The sequence below is a fragment of the Stegostoma tigrinum genome, chromosome 11 (genome assembly GCF_030684315.1).
Source record: "Stegostoma tigrinum isolate sSteTig4 chromosome 11, sSteTig4.hap1, whole genome shotgun sequence".
Lineage (NCBI taxonomy): Eukaryota > Metazoa > Chordata > Chondrichthyes > Orectolobiformes > Stegostomatidae > Stegostoma > Stegostoma tigrinum.
Genome location: NC_081364.1, coordinates 19,278,367 through 19,301,352, shown reverse-complemented (window position 1 = coordinate 19,301,352; position 22,986 = coordinate 19,278,367). Strand labels below are relative to the sequence as shown.

General features: G+C 42.8%; 1 protein-coding gene across 3 annotated transcripts; it reads left to right on the top strand.

Annotated features, from left to right (window-relative positions):
* The first annotated feature begins 1,055 nt into the window (after nt 1–1,055).
* Nucleotides 1,056–22,695, top strand: si:dkey-32e6.3 (uncharacterized). 3 transcript variants are annotated; one of them, XM_048548261.1, is made up of 6 exons: nt 1,056–1,155; nt 12,452–12,860; nt 14,791–15,176; nt 16,962–17,122; nt 17,494–17,626; nt 22,155–22,695. In XM_048548261.1, exons 2-6 carry the CDS (start codon nt 12,635–12,637, stop codon nt 22,323–22,325), a joined length of 1,077 nt encoding a protein of 358 aa, XP_048404218.1. In that variant the 5' UTR covers nt 1,056–1,155; nt 12,452–12,634; the 3' UTR covers nt 22,326–22,695. The 3 variants fall into 3 exon arrangements, with proteins under 3 accessions (XP_048404218.1, XP_048404217.1, XP_059505792.1); XM_048548260.1 differs by having other exon boundaries at nt 1,070–1,341; XM_059649809.1 differs by lacking the exon at nt 22,155–22,695 and adding an exon at nt 18,067–20,498 and having other exon boundaries at nt 1,070–1,341.
* The last annotated feature ends 291 nt before the right edge of the window (nt 22,696–22,986 follow it).

Sequence of the window (22,986 nt, the reverse complement as noted above, 5' to 3'; positions counted from 1 at the left end):
TTGGCCCTCGATGTTGTGCCGACCTGTCATACCAATCTGAAGCCCATCTAACCTACACTATTCCACGTACGTCCATATGCTTGTCCAATGATGACTTAAATGTACTTAAAGTTGCCGAATCTGCTACCGTTGCAGTCAAAGCGTTCCATTCCCTTACTACTCTCTGAGAAAAGAAACTACCTCTGACATCTGTCCTATATCTTTCACCCCTCAATTTAAAGCTATGACCCCTCGTGCTCGCCGTCACCATCCTAGGATATAAAGGCCAGCATTCCATCAGCCTTTTTCATTATTTTCTGCACCTGTTCATTTCAGTTAAAACTTGCAGTCTACCTCCAGAACACGGAAAAGTGAAGGGTTTAAGCCTGAAACATCAGCCTTCCTGCTCCGACGATGCTGCTTGGCCTGCTGTGTTCATCCAGCTCTACACCTTGTTATCTCTGCAAAACAATTAATACTGTTTCTGCACTGTTGATTGATGCAGTCAGTGCTATATTATCCTGTGTTAATTCAAAATTTAGTCAGTATAATAAAGACTTTTTTAAAAGAAAGGGCCCATTGAAAACCCCCAAACCCATACAAAATTAGCCAATATTTCAGTAGGTCAGAAAAAGAGGTCAGGTGACACAAGAGATTTTAGAGAAACTGACATGAATGGAGCAAATTAGCTCAAAACATATTTTTGAGTGTTTTCAACATTTAGATGTAATAGTATTTTCTGATTTAATTTTTTTAATTTCAAAAATATACCTTATTCATTTAAAAAATCACAAATGGAGTTTGATTCTGTACAGCAGCTTATCAAGGAAACAAACATTAGATTTTGAGTTTAACAGAACGAACTAGAAGACTACATTGACGTGCATTTGATGCACCGGAGGGTCTGAAGACTGAACAGACCCCCATTTAACGCGATAATTTCTTTGAAAATAAAAAAAACTGCATTGTTTCAAGGCTATCAAAGCACTTTGAGAGCATTGCTATCTGAACCAAAACCACTGGCTGGCTCCTTCTCCAGAATCAGTTTCATTGGTCCTCCGGTATCCCACAATTCTCAGAGAGGCAGCTGGCCGCTTAAATGGGTCTAACGTTATGAGGAGGGTGTGTGTGTGTGGATGAGTTAAAAGTATCAGAGTCGCTCCGGCATGACAGGAGGTGAAATCTTTTAAAATGTTTACGCGTTTTGATTAGCGGCAGGTCTTTGATCCTGGGCGGAATCTGCCGGCCGGGTTCTGGAGCTGTAAAGAGCTGTGTTAGATTGAGGAGAACCTGTGTCTCTCCATCATCAGAGATCACTCCTGTACCGGAGGTTGAAACTCCAGTGACTGCTCCTAACTCAAGGTCAGTTAACAGGACCTGAATCCTGCAAAACAACGACCCACGACGCTTTACAACAGCGTGGGTGGTGTGGCAAACCAGACCCGAAATCAAATTTGATACAAGGGAGTGAAACTCAAAGCTTGGCGGGTACATTTAAAATGGGATCTTTAGAGAGAAATGGAGAGGTTTTGAGGGAAAGTGGAATTAGCCGTCAAGAACCAATCGGTGGATAAAAATGGAGCTGTTCTGGGTGTGGAAGTTTCATTCCATGTATGGAAGGTGGCTGAGGAATGGAACAAGATCAGAAAATGCTAGAAAAGCTCAGCAGGCCGAACAGCATCTGTGGTAAGAAAGCAGTCAGTGTTTGAGGTCCTGTTACCCCCCCCCCCTTTATTCTGTTGACCCTGCTTTCTTGCCATAGATGCTGCCAGACCTGCTGAATTTTTCTAACAATTTCTGATTTTGTTGACTTGTTCTTGATTTGATTTTGATTTTTTTTCTTATTACATGTATCTAAGTACAGTGAAAGGCTTTGTTTTGCATGCAGTACAGGCAGATCATAACATACAATCTTTCGATAGGGCAAGGCATACAAGGTTACGGCTGCACAGGAGGTGCATAAAAGCAAGATCAACATTAGATTTGAAATCAATGAGGTCCAGTCAGCAGTCTAATAAATGCAGTGAAGAAGCTGTTCTTGAACCTGTTGGTATGTGTGTTTAAGCTTCTGTATTTTCTGCCTGATGGAAGAGGGTGGAACAGGGTATTATTGGGGTGGGAGGGGTCTTTGATGTTGGCAGACTTTCTGTGGCAACAAGAAATTTAGATGGAGTCTGTGGATGGGAGGTTGGCTCTCATGGAGGTCTGGGCTGTGTACACAACTTTCTGTGGTTTCTTATGGTCCTGGGCACAGCAGTTGCCACACCAAGTGGTGATCATCTCCCCTCGGAACTTGACACTCTTGACCGTCTCCACTTCAGCTCCATTGATGTAGGTAGCGTTGTGTACTCCTCCTTTCTTTCTGAAATCAATGATCAGTTCTTTAGTTTTGCTGACATTGAGGGAGGGATTGTTATTTAAGATTCTTGTGAAGATTTGAAGCTTGGGTCATGGATGGGGTTGTTGGCTTGCTCACTGAGCTGGCTGGTTGTTATCAGATGTTTTGTCACCATGCTAGGTAACATGATCAGTGTAGCCTCCTATGAAGCGATGTTGTTCTACTCTGCTTGGAATTTAAATAGTCTGAGTCAAAGAACATTTAAGAACTGACAACAAGACTCCTATGACCATTAGGAATCATGGTAGCAGACAAGCCCACAGCCAAACTACAACAAACACTGGGGGACCAAAGACCCCATACCCATGACATGCAAGACCATTGCAGTTTACAAAATACCTTGCAATGACCGCAACAAACATCACGTCAGCCATACTGGTAAGAAACTAGCCTTGAGGATACGCGGAGCACCAGCTAGCAACAAAACAACATGACCAACTTTCCCATATTTCAGCGCACTTGGACAATGAAGGCCATCAATTTTACTGGGACAACATGACCGTTCTAGTTCAAGCCAACGGACATGCACAGGAAGTTCCTTGAGGCTTGGTTTTCAACCTGTAATGCAAGCAACAAACGTGGAATTAGACCCCATATACAAGCCCGTGCAGAATAGAACTGGAAATGACACAACCTAGCTTATTAGTCCAGATCATATAAATTCCAAGCGGAGTAGAACAACATTGCTTCATTGGAGGCTGCACTGATGATGTTATCTAGCATGGTGATGAAACATCTAAACAATAACCATCCAGGTCAGCAAGTAAGCCAACAAACTCAAAGACAGTTATCTTTGCACTGTGACACATTCTGTTTCCTTCCCATATTCTGACTCGTTATTGTTTGATATCCATCCTACAACAGTGGCACTGTCAGTGAACTTGTAGATGGTGTTAGTACGAAATTTGCCCACACTATCACGACCATACAGAGAGTACAGTAGGGGACTGAATACGCATCCTGACAGAGTGCTCGTATTGAGTATTATTGTGGAGGTGGTACTGTTGCCTATCTTCACAGATTGCAGTGTGTGGGTCAGGAAGCTGAGGATGCAGTTGCAGAGGGCAGAGCCAAAACCCAAGTTCTGAGACTAGTTTGTTTGGGATTATAGTGTTGAAGGGAGAGCTGTAGTTAATGACTAGGAACAAAAACAGAAGTTGCTGGAAAAGCTCAGCAGTTCTGGCAATATCTGTGGAGAGAAATCAGAGTTAACGTTTTGGGTTAATATTCCTGTTGTGACCCTTCCTCAGCCAACCAGAAACTCTGATTTCTGTTCACAAATGCTGCCAGACCTGCTGAGCTATCCAGCAACTTCTGTTTTTGTTTCTGATTTACGGTATCTGCAGCTCTTTTGGTTGGTAGGTAGGAGGCTGACATCCAGATTTTCCAGGGATGAGTGAAGGCTTGTGGAAATGACATCTGCTGTGGGCCTGTTCTGCCGTTAGGCAGATTTCAAGAGATCGAGACAGACTGGGAGACGAGAACTGATGTGAGCCATGATTACTGTCTTGAACCACTTCATGATTATGGAGGTCAGAGCCATTGGGCGGTAATCTTTGAGGCACTTTGCATGTATTTTAGAATCATAGAGCAATACTGCATGGAAACAGGCTCTTTGGCCCAAACTGATCTATGCTGACCATGGTGCCCACTCAGCTAGTTCCAATTGCCCGTATTTGGTCCATATCCCTCTTAAACCCTTACTATCCATGTACCTATCCAAAAGTTTTATAAATGTTACTATAGTACTTGCCTCAATCACTTTCTCTGGCAGCCCATTCTATATATGCATCACTCTCTGCGTGAAGAAGTTGCCCCTCAGGTCATCCTTAAATCTTTCCCCTCTCACCTTTAAACCTGTGAGTTTTCAATTCCCCATCCCTGGGAGAAAGATGACATGCATTCATCCTATCTCCGCCCCTCTTGATTTTACACACCTCAATAAAGTCACACCTCATTGTCCTATTTTCCAAGGATTAATGTCCTATCCTGGCCAACTTCTCCCTACAACTCAGGCCTATTTGTCCAAACAACATCCTTGTAAATCTTCTTTGCAGATTTTCCAGTTTAACTATGTCTTTCCTATAACAAAGTGACCAAAACTGTACACAAAACTCCAAGTGTGAGAGATTTAGGCAAGATTTAGGGAGCATGGGATGGGGAAGGAAACTGCAGAGGAGGGGCACATTAGAAATGTGGAGCTTATTCAAGGAAAAGCTCCTGTGTGTCCCAGATAAGTACGTACCTGCCAGGCAGGGAGGAAGCTGTAGAGCATGTGAGCTGTGGCTTACGAAGGAGATGGAATCTCTGGTCAAGAGGAAGAAGAAGGCTTAGTTAGGACGCTTGAGGGCTACAAGGTAGCCAGGAAAGACCTAAAGAGAGAGAGCTCAGAAGACCCAGGAGGAGACATGCGAAGTTGTTAGTGGAAAGGATCAGGGTAAACCCTAAGGCTTTCTATAGGTACTTAAGGAATAAAAGAATGACGAAAGTAAGATTAGGGCCAGTCAAGGATAGTAGTGGGAAGTTGTATGTGGAGTCAGAGGAGATAGGGGAAGCACTAAATGAATATTTTTCAACAGTATTCACTCTAGAAAATGATAATGTTGTCGAGAATACTGAGATACAGGCTACTAGACTAGGTGGGATTGAGGTTCACAAGGAGGAGGTATTAGAAATCCTACAGAGGGTGAAGATAGATAAGTCCCCTGGGCTGGATGGGATTTATCCTAGGATCCTCTGGGAAGCCAGGGAGGAGATTGCCGAGCCTTTGGCATTGATCTTTAACTCGTCATTGTCTACAGGAATAGTGCCAGACGACTGGAGGATAGCAAATGTGGTTCCCCTGTTCAAGAAGAGGAGTAGACTCAACCCTGGTAATTATAGACCAGTGAGCCTTACCTCAGTTGTTGGTAAAGTGTTGGAAAAGGTTATAAGGGATAGGATTTATAATCATCTAGAAAAGAATAAATTGATTAGGGATAGTCAGCATGGTTTTGTGAAGGGAAGGTCGTGCCTCACAAACCTTATTGAGTTCTTTGAGAAGGTGACCAAACAGGTAGATGAGTGTAAACTGGTTGATGTGGTGTATATGGATTTCAGCAAGGCGTTCGATAAGGTTCCCCACAGTAGGCAGTTGTACAAAATGTTGACGAAGGGAATTGTGGGAGGTATAGCAGTTTGGATCGGAAATTGGCTTGGTGAAAGAAGACAGAGGGTGGTAATTGATGGGAAGTGTTCATCCTGGAGACCAGTTACTAGTGGTGTACTGCAAGGGTCGGTGTTGGGTCCACTGCTGTTTGTCATTTTTATAAATGACATGGATGAGGGCGTAGAAGGATGGGTTAGTAAATTTGCAGACGACACTAAGGTCGGTGGAGTCGTGGATAGTGACGAAGGATGCTGTAGGTTGCAGAGAGACATAGATAAGCTGCAGAGCTGGGCTGAGAGGTGGCAAATGGAGTTTAATGCGGACAAGTATGAGGTGATGCATTTTGGTAGGAGTAACCGGAAGGCAAAGTACTGAGGCAATGGTAAGATTCTTAGTAATGTAGATGAGCAGAGATCTCGGTGTCCATTGACACAGATCCTTGAAAGTTGCCACCCAGGTTGACAGGGCTGTTAAGAAGGCATACAGTGTTTTAGCTTTTATTAATAGAGGGATCGAGTTCTGGAACCAAGAGGTTATGCTACAGCTGTACAAAACTCTGGTGTGGCAGCACTTGGAGTATTGTGTACAGTTCTGGTCACCGCATTATAAGAAGGATGTGGAAGCTTTGGAAAGGGTGCAGAGTAGATTTACTAGGATGTTGCCTGGTATGGAGGGAAGGTCTTATGGGGAAAGGCTGAGGGACTTGAGGCTGTTTTCATTGAGAGAAGAAGGTTGAGAGATGACTTAATTGAAACATATAAAATAATCAGAGGGTTAGATAGCGTGGATAAGGAGAGCCTTTTTCCTAGGATGGTGACGGCGAGCACGAGGGGGCATAGCTTTTAATTGAGGGGTGAAAGATATAGGACGGATGTCAGAGGTAGTTTCTTTACTCAGAGTAGTAAGGAAGTGGAACGCTTTGCCTGCAATGGTAGTAGATTCACCAACTTTAGGTACATTTAAGTCGTCATTGGATAAGCATATGGATGTACATGGAATAGTGTAGGTTAGATGGGCTTGAGATCGGTATGACAGGTCGGCACAACATCGAGGGCCGAAGGGCCTGTACTGTGCTGTAATGTTCTATGTTCTATGGGCCTAACCAACAACTTACACAACTGTAACCTAAGTCCTAACTCCCATACTCAATGCCTTGACAGATGAAGGCCAGCATGCTAAATACTTCTTCACCACCTTGTCTGCCTGTGATATTGCTTTCAATGAACAATGTACTTTACTCCTCGGTTCCTGTGTTCCACAACTCCCATCGGGACATTTACATTTACTGTATAAATTCTACCTTGGTTTGACTTTCCAAAGTGCAACACCTCACACTTGCCTGTATTGAACTGCATTTGTCAATCCTCAGCCCACTTACCCACCTGATCAAGATCCCTCGGTGAAGTTTGATAACCTTCCTCACTATGAATGATACCTCTTCCTAATTTTGTAACATCCACAAACTTATTAATCATGCCTTGTACGTTCACGTCCAGATCATTTATGTAAATAACTAACAACAAAAGTCTCAACACTGACACCTGTGGCACAATACAAGTCACAGGCCTCTAGTCCGAGAAACAACCTTCACCTGTCGTCCTCCTCCTCCTCCTCCTCCTCACCACCACCAACAACCCCCCCCCGCCGCCGCGCTTCCTACCATCGAAGCAGTTTTGAATCCAATTAGTTGGCTCTCCTTGCAACTTAACTTTCATGACAAGCCTGCTGTGAAGGACCTTGTCAAAGTCCTTACTAAAGTTCATGTAGACAACTTCCACTGCCCTACCCTCATATATCCTCTTTGGTTGCCTCTTTGAAAAACTCTAAAAGATTTGTCAGACATGACTTCCTGCGCATAAATCCGTGCTTGCTGCCCCAAATCAAACCTTGCCCTATCTGAACATTGTTTGATCCTGTCCCTTGAAATCCTCTCCAATAACCTGTCTACCACTAATATCAGGCTCACTGGCCTGCAGTTCCCTGGCTTGTCTTTGCTGCCTTTCTTAAACAATGGAACAGCGTTAGCCACCCTCCTGTCTTCTGGAACTTCACTATTGGCTAAAGATTGAAGCAAAAATCTCTGCAAGGCCCTCTGCAATTTCTTCCCTAGCCTACCGCAACATCCAATGATGGACTTGGTTAGTCCCAGGGGATTTATCCACCATAATGTGCTTTAAGGCTGCAAACACTTCCACTCTGGTAACATGTATGCAGTCCAAAACATCGCCAATTGTTTCCCTTATTTCCTTGGAATTCATGATTCTGTCCTCCGTAAACACTAATAAGAAATATTCATGAAAAATTTCCCTTATCTCCTTTGCTTTCACATCTGATCTTTAAGAGAACCTATTCTCTCCCTAGCCACTCTTTTTACTCTTAATATAAGTATGGAATCTCTTAGGATTATCTCTAACCTTATCTGCCAGATCCATCTTATACCTTATTTTTGCTCTTCGAATTACCCTCTTAAGTGTGCTCCTACACTTTTTATATGATTGACCATGAAAGGGTTGCTGACCCTGAAATGGTGGTCGTCTTGAAGCAGCCGGGGATTTCAGACTGTAGTAAGGAGACGTTAAAGATGTCAGCAAATACTTGCACCAGCTGGTCCACGCAGGATATGCACAGTCGGACACTCCGTCTCGGTCCGTTGCCTTACTCAGGTTCACTCGCAAGAAGTCCGATTTGATTTGTATCTGACTTCCAGCATTTGCAGTTGTTTTGGTTTTTGCTTTGGCAGCAGGAAATTGGTTTAATTGTATCTGGGCCTCATATAAACACGGGTTTCAGTTACAGTTTAGTTGAATCGGAGACTGAGATGGCTAACTTTACAGGTGTGGATGTAGAAAGTGGAGAAAATTTAAGGGTCAGCAACCCTTTCACGGTCAATCAATTTGTGAACAGTTTGATTTCCCTACCAAGTTAGTAGGCAAGGAAGAGGAAAGTCAGTGGTGAAGTTATGAAATTTAAACCAGGAATTGAAAGCTGATAGTGTGTGCGTGCGTGTGCGTGCGTGCGTGCGCGTGTCAGTGTGGTAGGATGACTGAAATCATGACACGCTATTGCTCCTTATGACTGAATAATAAATGGGTGGACAGGATGTTGAGGAGGGATTCAGGGGGTCAGGAATGGTGGCATCTGTGGTCAGTGATGTGCTGGTTGTGGAAGCTGTTGTATGAAAAAAAACTTACATTTATGCCAAGATAACAAAATGTGAGGCTGGATGAACACAGCAGGCCAAGCAGCATCTCAGGAGCACAAAAGCTGACGTTTCGGGCCTAGACCCTTCATCAGAGAGGGGGATGGGGGGAGGGAACTGGAATAAATAGGGAGAGAGGGGGAGGCGGACCGAAGATGGAGAGTAAAGAAGATAGGTGGAGAGAGTGTAGGTGGGGAGGTAGGGAGGGGATAGGTCAGTCCAGGGAAGACGGACAGGTCAAGGAGGTGGGATGAGGTTAGTAGGTAGCTGGGGGTGCGGCTTGGGGTGGGAGGAAGGGATGGGTGAGAGGAAGAACCGGTTAGGGAGGCAGAGACAGGTTGGACTGGTTTTGGGATGCAGTGGGTGGGGGGGAAGAGCTGGGCTGGTTGTGTGGTGCAGTGGGGGTAGGGGATGAACTGGGCTGGTTTAGGGATGCAGTGGGGGAAGGGGAGATTTTGAAACTGGTGAAGTCCACATTGATACCATATGGCTGCAGGGTTCCCAGGCGGAATATGAGTTGCTGTTCCTGCAACCTTCGGGTGGCATCATTGTGGCAGTGCAGGAGGCCCATGATGGACATGTCATCAAGAGAATGGGAGGGGGAGTGGAAATGGTTTGCGACTGGGAGGTGCAGTGGTTTGTTGCGAACTGAGCGGAGGTGTTCTGCAAAGCGGTCCCCAAGCCTCCGCTTGGTTTCCCCAATGTAGAGAAAGCCGCACCGGGTACAGTGGATGCAGTATATCACATTGGCAGATGTGCAGGTGAACCTCTGCTTAATGTGGAATGTCATCTTGGGGCCTGGGATGGGGGTGAGGGAGGAGGTGTGGGGACAAGTGTAGCATTTCCTGCGGTTGCAGGGGAAGGTGCCGGGTGTGGTGGGGTTGGAGGGCAGTGTGGAGCGAACAAGGGAGTCACGGAGAGAGTGGTCTCTCCGGAAAGCAGACAGGGGTGGGGATGGAAAAATGTCTTGGGTGGTGGGGTCGGATTGTAAATGGCGGAAGTGTCGGAGGATAATGCGTTGTATCCGGAGGTTGGTAGGGTGGTGTGTGAGAACGAGGGGGATCCTCTTGGGGCGGTTGTGGCGGGGGCGGGGTGTGAGGGATGTGTCGCGGGAAATGCGGGAGACGCGGTCAAGGGCGTTCTCAATCACCGTGGGGGGGAAGTTGCGGTCCTTAAAGAACTTGGACATCTGGGATGTGCGGGAGTGGAATGTCTTATCGTGGGAGCAGATGCGGCGGAGGCGGAGGAATTGGGAATAGGGGATGGAATTTTTGCAGGAGGGTGGGTGGGAGGAGGTGTATTCTAGGTAGCTGTGGGAGTCGGTGGGCTTGAAATGGACATCAGTTACAAGCTGGTTGCCTGAGATGGAGACTGAGAGGTCCAGGAAGGTGAGGGATGTGCTGGAGATGGCCCAGGTGAACTGAAGGTTGGGGTGGAAGGTGTTGGTGAAGTGGATGAACTGTTCGAGCTCCTCTGGGGAGCAAGAGGCGGCGCCGATACAGTCATCAATGTACCGGAGGAAGAGGTGGGGTTTGGGGCCTGTGTAGGTGCGGAAGATGGACTGTTCCACGTAACCTACAAAGAGGCAGGCATAGCTGGGGCCCATGCGGGTGCCCATGGCCACCCCCTTAGTCTGTAGGAAGTGGGAGGAGTCAAAAGAGAAGTTGTTGAGTGTGAGGACGAGTTCCGCTAGGCGGATGAGAGTGTCGGTGGAGGGGGCCTGGTCGGGCCTGCGGGACAGGAAGAAGCGGAGGGCCTTGAGGCCATCTCCATGCGGAATGCAGGTGTACAGGGACTGGACGTCCATGGTGAATATGAGGTGTTGGGGGCCAGGGAATTGGAAGTCCTGGAGGAGGTGGAGGGCGTGGGTGGTGTCACGGACATAGGTGGGGAGTTCCTGGACCAAAGGGGAGAAAATGGAGTCCAGATAGGTGGAGATGAGTTCGGTGGGGCAGGAGCAGGCTGAGACGATGGGTCGACCAGGGCAGGCAGGTTTGTGGATTTTGGGAAGGAGATAGAAACGGGCCGTGCGGGGGAGTGCGGCTTTCTCTACATTGGGGAAACCAAGCGGAGGCTTGGGGACCGCTTTGCAGAACACCTCCGCTCAGTTCGCAACAAACAACTGCACCTCCCAGTCGCAAACCATTTCCACTCCCCCTCCCATTCTCTTGATGACATGTCCATCATGGGCCTCCTGCACTGCCACAATGATGCCACCCGAAGGTTGCAGGAACAGCAACTCATATTCCGCCTGGGAACCCTGCAGCCATATGGTATCAATGTGGACTTCACCAGTTTCAAAATCTCCCCTTCCCCCACTGCATCCCTAAACCAGCCCAGTTCATCCCCTCCCCCCACTGCACCACACAACCAGCCCAGCTCTTCCCCCCCACCCACTGCATCCCAAAACCAGTCCAACCTGTCTCTGCCTCCCTAACCGGTTCTTCCTCTCACCCATCCCTTCCTCCCACCCCAAGCCGCACCCCCAGCTACCTACTAACCTCATCCCACCTCCTTGACCTGTCCGTCTTCCCTGGACTGACCTATCCCCTCCCTACCTCCCCACCTACACTCTCTCCACCTATCTTCTTTACTCTCCATCTTCGGTCCGCCTCCCCCTCTCTCCCTATTTATTCCAGTTCCCTCCCCCCATCCCCCTCTCTGATGAAGGGTCTAGGCCCGAAACGTCAGCTTTTGTGCTCCTGAGATGCTGCTTGGCCTGCTGTGTTCATCCAGCCTCACATTTTGTTATCTTGGAATCTCCAGCATCTGCAGTTCCCATTATCTCCGATTACATTTATGCCACATGATTTTTGGAATTTTTATAATGCTTTGTACTGTTAAGCTGTATGATTTGGTTTTTTGTTGAACTCCTGTATCTTTCAGGAGCCTTGGCTTTTTCTAATATGTGCTTGGACTTCAGTCAGCAAGATGTGTCTTGGTAACAAGCTGACCAGAATAAAAAAAATCTGTAAAATGTAATCACATTCTGTGGCAAAATCCATGAATCATCCAAGTGTGTAGGTTTTTGCCTGTAGCTTTGGAAATACTTACGTTCACTGCAACAACAGGATTTGAGCATACAATTTAGATTGCCTTGCAAGTGCAGTACTTCAGTCCAACAGTTGTTCAATTTAAAGTGTTTTATAAATGTGCCATATAAATGCTAGTTTAAGGAAAAGCAAAATGAATATAAGTAAAAATGTCATGCATTTGGTTCCAAAAGATTTGTCTGATTATTGAAGTAGTGGAATTAGACTTACTTCTGGCACTTGAGCAATTCTCACTTCACATATATTTTATAGTTCCTGGAAAGCCATTGGTAAATTTGAACACATCAGCCAATCATGGAGGAGCAGAACACGATAGAGTAGAGAATGCTAATTGTGTGGAATAGTCAGGCAAGCTATGTAAATGTGTAGTGGAGAGCATTAAAAGTTAGAACTTATTTTCACTCTGGGGAAAATCTTCTTCATTCATTTAGGAAGTAATGGGCCATTTTCAATTATCTTTGCCATCTCAGTCTATCTACTGTAATTAGTGTTGCCTTTGTGCCTCATTTGTAATTGCTGTTGTATTGACAGTAGTTTATGTTTACCCTGTTGTATTTTATAATTCTCGCTACTTGCCATTTGCTTTAGTCTATATTTACTTACTGATTTAGAACATACAGAATCTAACTGGAGTCATATTAATAATTATAGAATTTTCATCTTTTTTCCTGAAGGTCTGTGAGGCCCAACCAGTCTACTTCATAATCCATATCTCTGAGATATTGCTGAAAGCAGAAGTTTGACGAATGAATCCTTGGTGACCAAAAACACAGAATTTAAATAGCAACAATGCCTACAAGTAACAGTGCCGTTCCGACAAGATAATTGACTTCTATCATCCAGTCCTGAAATTACAAATGGCATTGCTTCATCCAGATCAAGTTACTGAAAGAGTGGAATCTGTTTCCACCCAAATGATCACCAAGATCCCCAAAACTTTAAATTGTTGTAGGTCAAAACTGATTGTGCACTTGGATTTAAATAACACAGTCCTGCTGTTTGACACAGTTACCAGACAAGGGCCCAGGAGAGCGCTCAGTTCCTTTCTAACCACTGTTACTTGGGGCCGGATCAATCAGGAAGGTAAGAAATCGTATTAAACCATAACAAAAATATTTCAACCTTGTTTGGCAAGGGAAGTAGTTATAGATCAGTATTGACGTTAACAATCAAACAAAATAACCTGAAAGGAAAATTTTTAAAAAATAATAATTAAATAATATTTAACAATTTGAATGTGAACATAGAAGGTATGGTTAGTAATTTTGCAGATGACATTAAAATTAGAGGTGTAGTGGACAGCAAAGAAGGTTACCTCAGACTACAATGGGATCTGGATCAGATGGGCTAATGGGCTGAGGAATGGCAAATAGAGTTTAATTTAGATAAATGTGAGGTGCTGCATTTTGGAAAGGCATATCAGGGCAGAACTTATACACTTAGTGATAAGTTCCTGGGGAGTGTTGCTGAACAAAGAGATCATGGAGTGCAGGTTCATAGTTCTTTGAAAGTGGAATCACAGGTAGACCAGGATAGTGAAGAAGGTGTTAGATATGCTTGCCTTTACTGGTCAGTGCATTGAGCATAGGAGTTGGGAGATCATGTTGCAGCTTTACAGGACATTGGTTAGACCACTTTTGGCATACTGCATGCAGTTCTTGTCTCCCTGTTATAAGAAGGATGTTGTGAAATTTGAAAGGGTTCTGAGAAGATTTGCAAGGATGTTGCCAGGGTTGGGGGGCTTGAGTTATAGGGAGAGGCTGAAAAGGCTGGGGCTGTTTTCCCTGGAGTGTAAGAGGCTGAGAGGTGATCTTATAGAGGAATTAGGCTAAAAGGGGCCATGAAATGTCTTTAGCGAACAGGAGCTTGGAATACACTGCCAGAAGAGGTGGTGGAAGTGGGCATGTTGACAACATTTAAGAGGTGCCTGGATGGTTACACGAGGATGGAGAGAATAGAGGGATACGGACCGAATAAGTGCAGAAGGTTTGTTTTTTAGATTAGTTAGGGCATGATGATCAGCACAGGCTTGGAGGGCCTCTTCCTGTCCTGTGCTTCTCTTGTTTTTTTTTAGTTCTATAAAATCATGAGGGGTGTGGATCGATATACAGACAAGGTCTTTTCCCTGGAGTGGGAGAGTCCAAAGCTAGAGGGCACAAGTTTAAGCCGAGAGGGGAAAGATTTAAAAGGGACCTAAGGGGCAACTTTTTCATGCAGAGGGTGATGTATGTATCGAATGAGGAGGCTTGTACAATTATAGATGGGAATATGGATAGGAATGGTTTAGAGGGATATGGACCAAATGGGACTAGATTATTTGGGATATTTGGTCGATGTAGACAAGTTGGACCGAAGGGTCCATGTCCGTGCTGTTTATATCTGTGACTCTAGGAATAAATAAATAATAATCCCACAAAGTTCTGGAATACACTTGATCAAGTCTTAGGGATTTATCCACTTTTACGCGTTTTAAGATATCCAGCACCTACTCTCCTGTAATATGGACGCTATTCAAGACATCACTGTTCATTTCCCCAAGCTCTCTAGCTTCCGTGCCCTTCTCCACAGTAAATACTGACATGAGATACTCATCTTGTATCTCGCCCACCTTCTATGGTTCCACACATAGATGACCTTGTTAATCTTTAAGGGGCCTATTTTCTCCCGAGTTACTCTTTTGCCCTTGGTTCCATGTACTACATGGGCTTTGCATAACAAAAACATTTTAGTTTCAGTTTTGGCATTTTCACTTGAGTTAGCCCCAAGAATGTTTTAAGGTAAGAACATTTCAACTTTTCCACGATGCTTCTTGTGACGATGTGTGTCTTTATTCCATCCTAACCTACCTAATGGTAATTTTGATGTCACACAGCTTTCGTTTTGTGAGTTCTCCACTAGAAGTAATAGTTTCTGTATTTACCCTATTTGACGTTGTTACCATCACAATGCTAGTGGCTCTGATAAAGGCAATGTGATATAGGTTAAGCTGATTACAATGTGAATTATGTTTCAGGAAAGTGGGAATGGCTGAGTGAAGTACCTTCCCTGATCCCACCCTGTGATGGTGCTGTGAGCTATTATTCGCAGTTCGGGAGGCCATTGGATTTCACAGAGACTGGTGATGGTTCCCTCTTTAAAAAGATTTTTACTGACCACCTACAGAAAGTAGAATGGATGGGTCCCCACAATGAGCTTCTGTCTATGACTGATGAAGATGGCAAAGAGTACCATCAGATCCTGCCAGCTTTCTTTGAGTTAATTGATTGTTTATCATCACAAGGTAGAGAATTTGCTATAGTACTTCGAACCTTTGGGTCGGATTTGTGTAGAACATTAAAGACCATTCAAATCACCCTGTCAGGTCAACATCCTCAGTATCAACGTCTTCAAATGAAACATGTAAGCAAAACTTAATTTTCAGATATCTGCATAAACACTGGATTTTCTTTTTTAAGATTGGTCCGATAAACTATAGTTCTTACTCATTCTGATATTTTTCTGAACCAAACAACATGAACAGAATTTGGACAGAATTTAATGAGGGTCAGAAGGGGCTTGACAACTAAAACTGAAGGTACCTCACCAGTGTTGCGAATACTGGAATCCCTCAAGGAATGAAGTACCTAATTAGTAGCAGAAACCCTGCTGCCATGACTCCTGATTCCACTGGAACATTTAGTTGCGGTGTCTCCCTGAACAGAATGGGAATCTCCCTCATGAGAGTTGTCAGTCAGAAGCCAGAAGCTCTCTAGTGTCAGTTGTTGCCTGTAACATGCTTAGGCCCTCACCAGGGTTTATCAATAAATCCTTACAACAAAGATAGGTAAGGGTGGGTGAGGAAAGACATGGGTGTCACTCTGAACAGGGTACTATTCTTCCAAATCTAATAAGGTTTGCTTGCCAGTCTCTCCACATGGTGAGTTAACCAGAGGTAGCAGTAGGAGACCCTTAAGTAGGCATTAATTACCTAATTAAGACCTTCAGTTTGTCCAGGCTAATAGGTGACCCACAAGTCTACCTTAGACTTGATGCGTGGTGACGATAGGGTCCCAAACCCACACCCTCCCACTCCTCATACCATGGACCCTGCCTAGAGTGTGTAGGGGATGCTAAACTCTGCCTCTCCAGTTCTGAATCTTGGCACAAGAAGGAGGCCAGACAGGTTAGGCCTGTAAACGTTGGAGTTGGTGACTCAGTTGAAACAAATAAAATCCTGAGGGGACTTGACCAGCTGATTGTTGAAAGCATGTTTCCTTGGTTGGGAGAATCTAGAACTAAGTGTTATTAATTAACATTAAAGGAGGTGCCCATTTAAAACAGATGAGCAAGGACTTTCTCTCAGAGGGCTGAGTCTTCGGAGCTCCTTCCTCAAAAGGCAGTGGGCGCAGAGGCAGAAGTAGAATAAATACTTGATTACCAAGGGAATGAAAGTATACTAGGGATGTGCAGGAATTTGAAGTTGAAGTTAAAATCAGAATCAAGTGGCAGAGCAGGCTAAAAGGGCTGAGTGGCCTACTCTTGTTCCTTGTGCATGTATTAAAATTTGCACCTCGAACTTGTTACTTTCCTACCAGGAGGAAAAGAAAAACAGTCAGGCAAGTTAACCCAGATTACTGTTATGCACCACCTCGTAGTTAACTCAGGTGGAACCTTGGGGAAGCCAAATATGGGTCATCTACTTATGCTTTTTGCATAATGGAATTTGAAGTAAATAATAATGAATTAGAGGGGTAAAAGTATTTAATAACTCTGTTGAAAGATTAAAAGGTGTCCTTTTATGTGTGGATATGTTTGAACACTGTAATATAACTATAAATAACTTGGTTGTTTCAAGTGAAAGGTAAATACTTCATATGCTGTTAATCACTGTTTAATTGGAAATTTGAAACAGTGGATTTGGTGATTGGCATTTTTGGAGCTGACAGTTAAGTTAATGTTTGTGATCTGAATCCTTTTTCCCAAATAGAGAGCTGCACTTGAAGCATTACCTTTTTCTGTTCCCTTCACCTAGGTTGACTGTTCTACTGTGTTTTGTTTAAGTCTAGTTTTGTTTTATGAACAATTTAATGTTTAGAGATTCAGTTAGATTTTTGTAACAGCTGACAGCACACGATTCTTCCAATCTAAGATGAAAGGCTTTTGTAAATCATTAACTAACAGATGTCCCTTTTTTTTCCCCTTTAGCTTCCATTGACAGTCGCACCGGGTAAAATCCGTTGTAACAAAAATAATGTTGTGTTGACCTTGGGATCTGAGCGGATTTCTACACAATCAGGTGCTAGAGCTCTGTATAACTACTTCTCTTCATTGGAAGGAATTGTAGGTTTTCAGGATCATTTTGATTGGTGAGTCTTGGACATTAATTACCCACTGCCAATTTTAAGGAATACAATAGCAAAATCAAAAAGAATTGTTTAGTTCCCAGACACTTTACTCAAATTTTAATTTGCTGATTTGAAAAAACAGATTGATTTCTACAGTTCATTATTCACGAAAAAGAATCCTAACACCTGTATAATCAGCATGTTAACAGCTTGTTGTTATTATTAGGAAATGGTGGGGAACCCTTCAAATACTCTCATACTGAACTTCCTAACCGTGACTAACTGTAAGAAACTTGTTATTGTTTTGTTATTGTGCAGAAGCATAATCCCAAATATTAGAAAATTGCTTCATCGATTTTTGAAAAGTGTCTCATTTTCTTAATTTTTTTCAGGTGGTCTCGGAATAGCTTCTCAAATGAAGGTGGTAAACCATTTTGGATTGATCCTTCTGAAACTGGAATACAACATATCTTTATAGATGACAATATTCGCCTGAATGATGCTGAGAGCATTGTTCATCCACAGGTACAACATTACTAGGATATTGATTTAGAATTTACGTCAATGACTGGATTCTGCAGCAAACTGACAAAATTTATTTCTAAAACCAAATTTGTGACTATGTAACTTGTATGTCTTCTCTATAGATTTCATTGTGCTGCTAGTTTTGTGTGGTCTATACCATGTAATTAATTCTTTGAAAAACAGTCTAGTTCTTTGGAAAAAAAACAGGCTGGTGCAGAATCTGAATTATCTCATTGAACATTGACATGGGGGAGCATATTTCTTGCAGCTGTGCAAAGTAGGACCATATTTTCTGTGAACCCTGAACCCTGAATCCTGCATCTGTGTCCAGCTGAACAGAATTGTGTATGACCTCCCTACTTCGGAGTTGACTACAAATCCCTCTGTCTCTGGTGCCTCCAGCTGCATACTATTGATATGATAATTATCTTCTGCCACAGTATCTACACACATGCGAGGCTCTACATGGGAAAGTACCTGTGAGGATAGATGATGCATTTATAAAGTGTGACCAAGCTGCTGCTTCTAGAGGGGAAAAAGTGTGTCACACTGGTTGGAAGTCTGCACTTGAAGAGATGATGAGACCTCATCCGGGAGATTAGAAACCTCTGTAATGTTGAGACTTCGAAATGCTACTCAGTGCATGACATGCTAGCATATACACTGCATCCCTACTTCTTTATTCAGCGATTTTTTTTTCCCTGTGCAATCGCCAGGTTAACCAGTAGTTTCTGTTTTGCCAGGCACAAATTCCTCCTCACCCACATTCTTGTGATCTCCATTGTTGTTTGCTTTATGGCTGTTCGATTAGAGGAAGGGTGCCCACCATCCCTTCCACATTTTTGGGTGCCTTCTCTCCTGTTCTTTTACAAATATATGTCTTGGTGGTAAAAGCTCTCAGGAACCCTCTGGCTGTAAGCAATTCTAAGGACCCACTAAATGCTCTGGTTGTACAGCCCTAGTTTAGAAGCAGCATGCATTCTGAGGCTGCTCTGGTGGTGTTTCTGCTGGTTAGTGCAAGGCCTGAGGTGTCCTCAGTATGTTGGGGGCATTACCTTTAGCAGAACATATGAGGTCATTAAATTCATGAAACACTGTAACTGAGTTCTCCTTGTCTCACCTTTGCCACTTGCCTGTGGCCATCTGGAGCTTCATCTGTGTAATCACCAAAGGTAGCCTCCTCTTCCTCCTCCTCCAGCTTCCAACATGAGATCCAGGCCTCCGTCAATGAACAGGGGAGCAACCCTGCCCTGTGTGCCAGTCCTCCTGTTCCATCCATGACTTCACATCCCTTTGCAGCAGTGAAAGATTTCTACACAAACTGCAATTCTCTTTCAGTATAGCCAGCAGCCTTCATAATAGCTGCTTTGGAATATATAAACTGTAGTGAATTTCACGCTTGATGTATTCATCATTCCTTTTCAAGCTGGCTCTAATTTGTCAAGGAAACCACTTTGATTTGTATTAAGGGTGTACTGAACCCCACCCCAACTTTCCATGAAAATGACAGCTTTAAACAGATTTCCATCAGAGGTGGGCTTCTGAGCAAAAGTCAAATATGGCTGTTGTTACCCAGCTCCTTGGCAAAAATTTAACCCAATATTAGACAAGTGATTTTGCTTTTCCAAATTCTTTAAAGGCTTTGTTTGAATATTGAGGACTGCCATAGCTTCTATGCCAACATTTAGTTGATCATAAAAGTTACATTTTGATTTGGTTAAAGCTATAACCTTCAGTTTTCAGTTCAGATATTTGTATTTTAGCTTTTGCCTGAAGTTGCTGCCTTTTCATCCAACACAATAGTGAATAAATCAATGTTCTAATTTTGAGTAAAGTCTGGGACTGGTTTATTTTTAACCTGTTTCCTCTAATACGGCACTCGTCATCATTCAAATTAAATAATCATTTTGCATCTAGTTACCTATAGTTCTCAAAATTTTATCAGTTTTATCCCTGCTTATAATCGCCTTTCTACAGTGAGTTCTGTTCATTGCTTAGCATCCTGGATGAAGGAGTCATTAGAGTCATACAGCACAGAAAATACCCTTCAGTTCATCCAGTCAATGTTGAAAATGATACCAAACTAAACTAGCCCCACCTGCCTGCTCTTAGCCCATAACTGTCCAAACGTTTCCTATTCATGTATTTATCCAAGTATCTTTTTTTAAACATTGTAACTGTGGCCACATCCACCACTTCATCAGGAAGTTCATTCCACACACGAACTACCCTCTGTGTAGAAAATTTGCCCCTCATGTCTTGTTTAAATCTCGTGTCTCTCTCCTTAAAAAGTTTTTTTCCCTAGTCTTGAACTCTCCCATCCTGGGGAAAAGACACCTAACATTAACCCTATCAATGTCCCACATGATCATCCTGAGTCATCGTCATTGCTGTTCATTAACTTTACAGAAAAGTTTTAGAAAAATTAGAATACATTAAACTAGAAAATGGTACAAAAAATTGTTTTAAAACATGATGTGAAAGGCTTATAGTACCTTGATTTCTGTTCTATTCAAATTTGCACTTGTGCTCAAGTGGCTTAAATAAGCATTCAACTTCTCATGCTTGTTTTGGATCATTGATAACTTCATACTGCCAATATGCTGGTGAATGGTCAATAATAATGAACACTTGTGTTTAACAGAAAGGACTTTTTATGAGGATTCTTTCTGTAACATCAGCATACTTGAACTGCTACCATCCAGTCTCCACTGTGCTAAGTTAGCATTTGCAAGCATCCAGTCACTGTGAATTGATTACTAGAATTTATGCACAGGTTAAAGTACTGATTGAATGTTTTTCCATTTATGTAATTTACAAAACCAAAGATACAGATGAAATGCTACCTTAGAATAATTTGTCGTTTAGAACCTGTACCTCTAATTGACTTCATTGTACCAGTTACAATTTCCAGGATTTGTTATTTAGACAGTTTTTGAACTAAGTTCCATTCTCAAATATTCTCAAGGTTGTAATGAATATTTATAGGAAATCTAGTTATGTTCCAACTCCAATGTCCTCCCACTCATTTTTTATTTTCTGACAGAGAAAGCCTAGGTAATAAAACCCTTGCAGACACACAAGCCACTCTATTTTGTTTTTCAGTCTCCCCTAACCCAGCCATTCTTAAGGTGATCAGGAAAGTCATTTCTGGTCTTGGACATTGTTTATCATAGCGACAATCAGCCACCAAAGACACCAATTTTCAGTAGTACTGACCAGGCATGATTTGTGGCCTGTTCCATATTGGAGAGAAGAAACAAAGGTTTGGTAAACCACCTTGTACAATGCTTCTGCTTACACCCCAAGCTTCCACTGACCTGCCACTTAATTCCTGACCTTTCTAATGTGCTGACTTCCCTGCCTTTAGCCTGTGGCACTGTGGCGAATTTGAGGAACAACACCTCATTTTTCGATTATGGACTACAAGGTAAGCAGGTTAGAACCCTCTGAAGTTTGTGACTGTCTCACACCGTAAGGGGCTTTTTCTGTTTTTTTTTGAAGGGACACAGAAGCTGGGTAATTGCCCAGTGGAATTTTTACCTTCCTGGGAACTTGAGCATCAAAATTACCGAGTGGTGCCATCACACATCTTTTGGGGTCTAATGCTGTAACAGCTATCCTCCAGTTTGGCCATCTGCTTCTTGCACCACGGATGTTCCCTGCTGAATATTTCCTACATATTCTAATTTTTATTTCTAACATCTGCAGTACTTTGCTTCTTGCTAACTTGTGTGAATCATTAAATCTCTTTCACTTACCCTAAAATGCATAGGAATTAATCTATGCCCTTTGGAGAAATCTTGATCCGTAAAGTTTCACAATTCATGTTGCATTTAATGCTTGTCTCGTGAAAATTTGGAGAGATTGGTAGAAGTTGTTACCATAGAATGGAGTGGCTGTCGCAGTGATCCAGTAGAGTGCAAACTGGAAGAACAGCATCTCATTTTCCACTGTGAATTCTACAGCCTTCTGGACTCTAATCTTGGGTTCAACAGTTTTAATGTTTGAGGCACTTTCTCCAATGTCCTTACCTCAGGCCCCACACACCAGGCCTTGTTCTGATATGGTCTGCTATTACACATAACCCATTGTTTTCCAGTAATAACCCCCATTAGTAGATTTGTCTTTGTTCTCCTAGGCTGACTGTTTTCCACTCCTTTGTCTGTCCAACTGTCCTTCTATTTCTTTAGACTCTATTTCCACCTATTGTTTTTTTCACAACCCCTCCTTCCACCTTCAGTTCTGCTTAAAAATAAACAAATTCCTAGCTACAGTCAATTCTAAAGAAGGGTCACTGAACCTGAAATCTTAACTCTGATTTCTCCCCACTGATGCTGCCAGACCCGCTGAGCTTTTCCAGCAATTGCTGTTTTTGTTTCTGATTTGCAGCATCCACAATTCTTTCGGTTTTTAATGAATTATTGTATTTCACTTATTGATAGCAATTATTTGTTGAAATTTACGTATACCGAACTCTGCACAACTTTCAAATCACCTATTCTTCTTTTGTTTAATAAATAAATAGGTTTTTGTGAAGGGTGGTGATGGAATCAGAACTGCAGCAACCTCAGAGTTGTATGATATTTGTCTCGTTCAGACTGATCTTCTCAGAGCCATTCGTGACCGGAGTTACTTCATCAAATGTGTTCAACAATGTGAAGAAAATTACAGTAAATACACTGCACTTTCAAATTGAAGATATCCTACCTAATATATTATCAGGCTCAGATAGGTGAAAAACTCAGGGCACGTTTGAAAATAAAACTGGATAATAAAGCTGTATGTAATTTTTTTAATATTTGGGACAAAAGTGAAGATGACAGATAAATTAGCTGAGTTGTAAAGAAATAATCACAGTGATGTATTGCTTTGAAAATGATCTATTATTTATGGTTACTGTGGAAATTGTAATAAGCTCGATTCTCACATCAGAACATTGTCTGCAACAAGTCTTGTTCATTTGTATCAAACCAAGTCCAGACACTTATGATAACTGTAAGGTGTGAATGTACAGAGAAATATATCATAAAGCCTGTAGAAACAATGTATTCTTTCAAAATGACACATACCAGCTGTTATTCTATTTTTTTTTTTAATTTCAAAACTGCCTTGATTCACTGATTCCTACTGTGTCGGTGGAAACAAAGCAAGGAACATAAATTTCATACAACTTGAACCGAGGTGTCAGGTAGATTGTACACTGACAAATCAAACACTAAGGTATTGTGGAAATTGGCTATTTTTAAACATTTTATTATGTTAAAGAAAACCATAAATTTTATACATAGAGAATAAACTTAATATACATAGATGTGGTAATTGGGGTAGCTTACAGTCCCATACATGAGAATGAAGAA

What these genes read in the sequence shown, in the direction of transcription:
- si:dkey-32e6.3 (XM_048548261.1), top strand. Translation starts at nt 12,635, where the DNA reads ATGGCATTGCTTCATCCAGATCAAGTTACTGAAAGAGTGGAATCTGTT. An exon ending in TTTCAGGATCATTTTGATTG is followed by an intron (nt 17,123 to 17,493) that starts GTGAGTCTTGGA and finishes AATTTTTTTCAG; the next exon opens with GTGGTCTCGGAATAGCTTCT. An exon ending in AGAGCATTGTTCATCCACAG is followed by an intron (nt 17,627 to 22,154) that starts GTACAACATTAC and finishes ATAAATAAATAG; the next exon opens with GTTTTTGTGAAGGGTGGTGA.